Consider the following 7,051-nt stretch of genomic DNA (forward strand, 5'->3'; position numbering starts at 1 on the left):
AGAGAAATATATATATAGTGTGTATATATATATAGTGTGTGTGTATATATATATATATACTATCTATATACTAGCAAAAAACAGTTAGAAAATGAAAATTTAAAAGATTTGGAATAACATCAGAGGTATCGTGGTTTTCTTCCAAGTCTAATAAGAGATGTTTAGATGCTGTGTGGGAGGGGATGGTTAGATGTTTTGAAAAGAGGGTAAAGAAGAGTGAAATAAATGGATAGACATCCATGGGGGAAACTAACATGTTCACTAACAATCCAGTCCTCACAAGTGCTTATTTGGCGGGATGGGGTGGGGTGGGGTTGATAATTGACTAGTGGACTGCAAAGGCCGTGTGCAGACAGACAGTGTGCCCCTGAAGAGAGCCAGTGTGGGCATTGGGGTCGCAGATCTCCAGACTTACAGCTCCATTCACGAAGACGGCAGGGTCTCGATGCAGGAAGAGTTGTCAGATAAGGGGACGGGACGGGCCCAGAGGCAGATTCCTGGGTGAATGGACCTGCCGCTGGTTCCCTGCCCTCCTTTGTTTCTACTGTGGCTCCTGTGCAAGGTGTGAAGAAAGGATGGTCTTTTCATAAACGGTACTTTGAACATTTAACCATATGTTTTCGATGGTATCTCTGACCCCGTATCCCTCTGTCCCCAGAGCCCTCGGTGGTGTTTGCCAAGGAGCAGCCGGCACACAAGGATGTGCAGGCTGAGGTGGGGACCAGCGCCACACTGAGCTGCGAGGTGGCCCAGGCCCAGACAGAGGTGACGTGGTTCAAGGACGGGAAGAAGCTGAGTGCGAGCTCGAAAGTGCACGTGGAGGCCAAGGGCTGCACCCGGCGGCTGGTGGTGCAGCAGGCAGGGAAGGCGGATGCTGGGGAGTACAGCTGCGAGGCGGGGGGCCAGAAGGTCTCCTTCCGCCTGGATGTCACAGGTCAGTTCTTGGAGGTACTTGGTCAGCCTACTTGGAGTTGATGATGGGCCTTGCTCACAGCCTAGACGGCCCTGGTGTTCTTTCCATTAGACTTGTTCTCTTAATGTCTCCCATCCTTCCATCTTCCATCATACCCATTTTGGGCTGAGAGATGCTGGGCTGGAAGGGTACATGGAAAGGAGAGGCCGTTCCTGCAAACCTGGAGGGGCAGCTCCATGCAGTAATGCTCTGTCGCCTGCCTGGAACCTTCCTGTCGGTCCTGGTGTCCCAGGCTCTGGCTCTACCTGGAGCTTGGGTCCGAGGTAGACCAGTTGTCTCTCACCTGGGATGTGTAACTTCCTCGCATTGTTTGTTCTGACGACTCCACATGCCCTCACTAGCACCTCATGCCAGCTCTTATCAGCAGGAGATATTCCAGTTTCACTGACCCTGGGTTAGTGGAATTTTGGCTACACCATCATACTTGAATCTATGTCAAGAGTGAACATTGGATTATCAAATCTGAGGTGTCTTCCCTCTGTGTAATGAGATGTAGATACATGTTTTGTTGTAATGTCCGTGCAAATGCAGGAGAGAGGTGATATGTAGGGTCATTCTGCCAAAGTGAATATCATTTTGCCCTTGTCTTCAATTTGGGTGTTCAGTGTCAGAATTCCCCTTGGAGTTACGTTTGTGAAGTTAGGAATGGAAAGGAAGTCACTTCTGCCACATCAGCGTGCTTTGCTGTGAGGAGCAGCCTCTGACTGGTAGAGAGAGCAGTATTGATTTCATAGCGTTTTCTAATGGTGAGTGCGTACTTTGCCTCCTTACCTGGTACATAGAGAAATCTAAGAAATTAAATTATTTTCCTCTTGTTAAGAGAGTCTTGATGCCAAATAGGGGTGGCTCCCATCCCACATTGACTTCTAGGTGCCTACACGTAACAGTTGGGTATCACATCAGTATATAATGGTTTGTGGTGGGTCTAGATACCAAAAATCCACCTATATGTCTTTGTGAAATGTTAGTTTAAGAGAGTATGACAAAATATTTTATGGTAATAAATTCGAAAAGTTGTGACAGTTTGTCTAATTCCTCGTAAACTATATGAAAATCAACACAAGAAGATATAGGAAGCTTGAATAGTCCTATGACTTTTAAATAAATGGGACCAATAATAAAAAATCTTCTAAGCCCAGTAGTTCTCTGGTAAACTCTATTAAACATTCTAGGGCACAGTATTTCCATGCTTGTGGAGATTGTTGTGGAGAACAGAAAAAGGAGATACGCTCTGCACGTCGTTTTATGTAGATAATGTGACATCGACATCAAAATCTGACAAGAGAAGTAGGAAGAATTAAATTACAGACCGATCCGTGATGGATATCAAGGACAAAATCATAAGTAAAATTAGCAAAATGAATTCAACAATATATCAAGAGGATATACACTATGAGGAAAGTCCTTGCCCAGGATTGCAAGTTTGGTTTAACATTAGGAACATTAGATCAATATAAAACTTGACATTAACAGATTGAGTGAAAACTCATGTGATTTCTCAACTAATACAGAATAAGATTATTTGATTACTATTTAACGTCATAAATTCAGAAAAATTGTTTGATAAAAATTAACATCAATTCATGCTGTAAAATTCTTAACAAACAATAGAAAAGTGTTCTTCCTTACTTTGAAAATGGTGCTGCAAAAACATGAATCATGTCATGCTTAAAGTGAACCTTGAAAGCTTTGACGTCAGGGACAAGACACGGGGAAGCTGCCCTCACCACTTCTGTCCAACACTGTATTGTAGAGTAAGGAGGAAACTAAAATAAAAGGCATAAAATTTGGAAAAAATAAAAGTGGAGTTCACTAATGATGTGAACATCAATTCAGAAAATCCGAAAGATAAATTATTATGGTATGATTGTTGAGAAAGATTACAGTAAGAAAAGAAAAGGGAACACTTCTCTGTCTGTACACTTGAAACAAATACTTGGAAAACAATGTTTTTGGTGAGGAAGGTTGGCCCTGAGCTAACATCTGTTGCCAATCTTTCTCTATTTCGTACGTGGGATGCTGCCTCAGCAGGGCTTGAATGGTGCATAGATCCATGCCCTGGATCCGAACCTGCGAATCCTGGGCCGTCGAAGGAGAGTGAGTGAACTTAACCACTACGCCACCGGGCTGGACCCTGGAAAATGATATTTTAAAAGAGTTGCAATGGCATCAGAAGAATCATTTTCTACCTGCAAGTCTAATAAAAGGTGCTTAGAGGCTCAGTGGGGGACTATCGAACATTTCTGAGAGATAGTCAAGAGATCTAAATAGATGGATAGAAATCCATGGAAGAATCTAAGACATTCACTAACAATCAAAATCAGAACAAATGTTTTTTAGGAGGATTGAAAAATAACAAGCAGATTCCAAAGGCCAAGTTCAGTTAATACACTTTTCTCTTGAATAAAAGCAAAGCGTGAGTTTTTGCTGTAGCAGATGTCAGGAATTATCATAAAGCTGCAGTAATTAAGACAGAGGATCTCGATGTAGGGACAGTCATCAGATTAGAGGAACAGAATAATGAGCTCAGAGACAGATCCTTGCATAAATGGGCTCCCGCCACTCCCCTTTTTACTGCAGTGTCTGTGCAGAAAGTAGAGAAAGGATAGTGTTTTCATAAATAGTGCTTAGACCATTTAACCATATGGAAAAATTAAATTATACTGGTAATTCACACCATACACAAAGTCAACTCCTGGTGTGTTAGAGGCCTCCATGTAGAGGTAAAACCATGAGACCCTCAGATGATGGCATGGATTGTTTAAAGACCTAGGGTGAGAATAGATTTCTTAAAAGGCACGCAAATGCCCTAACCACAATGGAGCAAGCTAGACAGATTTTTCTGTATTAAAACTAAACACTTTGATTCACCAGAAGATACCAGAGGAGAGTGAATGTAAGTCCCACAGGTGGGAAATATGTCACAGAATACATGGTTGTCATTGACTAACATTTAAACATATAAAGAGCACCTTAAAATGAGAAGAGAAAAAGAAAGACAGTACTGTTGATAATGGGACAAAAAGATCTGAATAGTGTCACCACAGAAGAGCAAACAGTAATGGCCAACCCAGGAGCTGGAAGAGGCGCTCAGCTTCATTAGTCATCAGATAACAGGAAAGAAAGTCAGAGGAAGGAAAAGGTGCACCCACCAGGTGCCACAGGCGACAGCACCAAGAGCCTGCAGCCTCAAGAGTCTCATGAACGGCGAGTGGGAATGCTCGCTGCACAGTTCTGTGGAAAAGACTCCCCGAGACTCCTCGTCCCCAGGAAGTTGAGGACCGCATGTTCCTTCCCAGCAGACTGTGTGCACAGGAGTCTTTCACAGTGTCCTCACCTGGAACAGCCCATATGGATGTGCAGATAAATTGTTAGAACATACACATGAATTGTGTTGCTTGTTGCTGAGAGGATGGTGGGGCTCCTCCAGGCCACTCAGCTGGTGCAGAGCCTGGAGAAGTTTCCAGCCCTCTGCCTCCCCCATCCAGGCCTTCTTTCCCCAGTGCTGCCTTCCTGACTTAGGTGGTGTCTCTGACCCCGTGTCCCTCTCTGTCCCCAGAGCCCACGATGGTGTTTGCCAAGGAGCAGCCGACCCACAGGGAGGTGCAGGCCAAGGCGGGGGCCAGCGCCACACTGAGCTGCGAGGTGGCCCAGGCCCAGACAGAGGTGACGTGGTTCAAGGACGGGAAGAAGCTGAGTGCGAGCAAGAAAGTGCAGGTGGAGGCCAAGGGCTGCACCCGGCGGCTGGTGGTGCAGCAGGCAGGGAAGGCGGACGCAGGGGAGTACAGCTGTGAGGCCGGGGGCCAGAAGGTCTCCTTCCGCCTGGGCGTCACAGGTCAGTTCTCAGAAGTACTAAGTTAACCTATCTGGAGTTGATGGTGGGCCTGACATACAGCCCAGATGACCCTGGTGTTCTTTCCATTAGACTTCATCTCTTGATGTCTCCCATCCTCCCCCCTCCCATTTTCACACCCAAGATTGGGCCAAGGGAACAGGGACGGAGGGCGTGTACGAAGGGAGAGGCTGTTGTGTACCAAGCATTGCATTTCCATGTCGTGGTGCTTAGTCACATTTTCCCAGCACCTGCTCAGAACCCTCTGGTGGTCTTCATGTCCAGGAATCTGGCTCTACCTGATGCATGGGACTGAGGCAGACCAGATGTCTCTCTCCTGGGTTGTTCTGGCAGATCACACCTACCCTCACCCAGCACACATGAGGTGTCCTGCTAGCCAGAGATGCTTGAAGGCATTCAACCAGGACAAAGGGGAATTCCAACCACATAATCAAACCTCAGATTAGCTCAAGACTGAGCTTTGGGTTATCAAAGTTTTAGTGTTCTTGGACACTCTTCCTTGTTTTCACGTGCATGGAGAAGTTCTGTCTGCACCCATGTGTAACAAAATCTAGATCCACATTTTGTTTCAATGTCTGTGCAAAATACACAAAGAGCAGAGGATTACAAGTTGATCGATTCCTAGAAAACTATATCAAAACTCACACAAGAAAAAATAGACAAGTTGAACAGTCCTTTAATCTTTTAAATAAACAGAACCATAATAAATAGTCTCCTCACAGCATAATATCTAAGCCCAGTGCTTCTACTGTTAAATTGTACCAAATATTCTGGAAATAAGTTATTCCGCATTCGTCGAGATTCTTCTAGAATATTGAAAAGAGAGATATACCCTTTACTCACTTTATGTAGGTAACATATCAGTACCAAAATCTCACAAAGTAAATATGAAGAATTAACACAGGCCAGCGTCTTGTTGATATCAAGGCTAATATCTTGAACAAAATACTAGCAACCTGAATTCAGCAATTTATTAAGATGATGCTACACCATGACAAAAGTCATATTCCAGGACCGCAAAGCTGGTTTAACATGAGAAATATTAGAAAATCAGTCCAAAACTTGACACTAACAAACTGAAAGAAAAAATTATGTGGCTTCCTCCCAAAATGGAGAATAAAAGCATTTGATAAAATATGACATCATAAATCCAGAAGAAATATTTTATAAAATTTAGCATCAACTCCTTCCATAAAATTCTTAACAAAATGTAAATAAAAGGGTTCTTTCTTAATTTAATAATATTTTAATTTAATAATATTTCTTAATTTGATAGTATAATAATTTAATAATATTTCTTAATTTGATAGTATAGGGAAAATTAGCTGAATCACACTTAAAGTGAAACTTTGAAAGCATTGCCTTTGAGACGGGGAACCAGCCAAGGGAGCGGCTGTCGCCACTGCAGTGCAACCTTGACAGCACAGTTAGGAGGGAAATAAAACAGGTGCAACACTTGGAAATGTCAAAAATGGAACTCACAGATGATATGATTTCCAATTTAGAAAACCCGGAAACAGTAATGATTCAACTTAGTAAGAGAGTTGGGAAGGATTACTGCGTACAAAAGTCAACATTCAGAAAGCACTTAAACGTCTACATACCAGAAACAAGAAGCTGAGAAATCACGTTAAAAGAGTTGCAGGAACATCGGAAGGATGATGTTACCAATTCCAAGTCTAATAAAATAGATTAGAAGCTTCATAGGCAAAAACTATTAAGTATTATTGAGAGACAGAAAAAAGACTTAAATCAATGGATAGAAGCCAGTGGAAGACCCAGAGGCGTTCAGTCCCTGTCAAAACTCAAATAATAGTTGTTTTGGGTGTGAGAATGTTGACAGGTTGATTGCAGAGGCCAGCAGAGCCCAGCCAACAGGCGGAACATGTGGGGACATCTGCTCTATCCGGCGTCAGACAGTGGGTCTCAGTGCAGACAGACAGCAGCCCGAAGGAGCGGAGGTGGGCTCCAAGTCGGCTCTGTGTAAGACCTGACTGCCTCCCTTCCTGTTACCCTGGAGCTGGCATGAGCTGTGGAGAAAGGAGCATCTTCTCATAAATGGTCCTAAGACCATTAGCCATATGGAAAAATAAAGTGAAATTTGACAGCTACCTCACACCACACAAAAATCACCTCCAGGAGGCCAGCCCCATGGTGGAGTGGTGGAGTGCAGTGCACTCCACTTCAGCAGCCGGGGTTTGCAGGTCCAGATCCCAAGCACGGGC

The 7,051-nt window shown here is 43.8% G+C and overlaps 1 protein-coding gene across 1 annotated transcript; it reads left to right on the top strand.

The window, feature by feature from the left end:
- Nucleotides 1–639: 639 nt before the first annotated feature.
- LOC124233287 (obscurin-like) lies at nucleotides 640–6,820 on the top strand (the record flags this gene model as incomplete). The annotated part of the gene is made up of 3 exons (XM_046650454.1): nucleotides 640–934; nucleotides 4,533–4,808; nucleotides 6,681–6,820. Coding segments are annotated over 3 exons (711 nt in total), but the record flags the coding sequence as incomplete, so codon positions are not given.
- Between the last annotated feature and the right edge of the window lie 231 nt (nucleotides 6,821–7,051).

Source organism: Equus quagga, unplaced genomic scaffold (assembly GCF_021613505.1).
Source record: "Equus quagga isolate Etosha38 unplaced genomic scaffold, UCLA_HA_Equagga_1.0 182852_RagTag, whole genome shotgun sequence".
NCBI classification, from domain to species: Eukaryota; Metazoa; Chordata; class Mammalia; order Perissodactyla; family Equidae; genus Equus; species Equus quagga.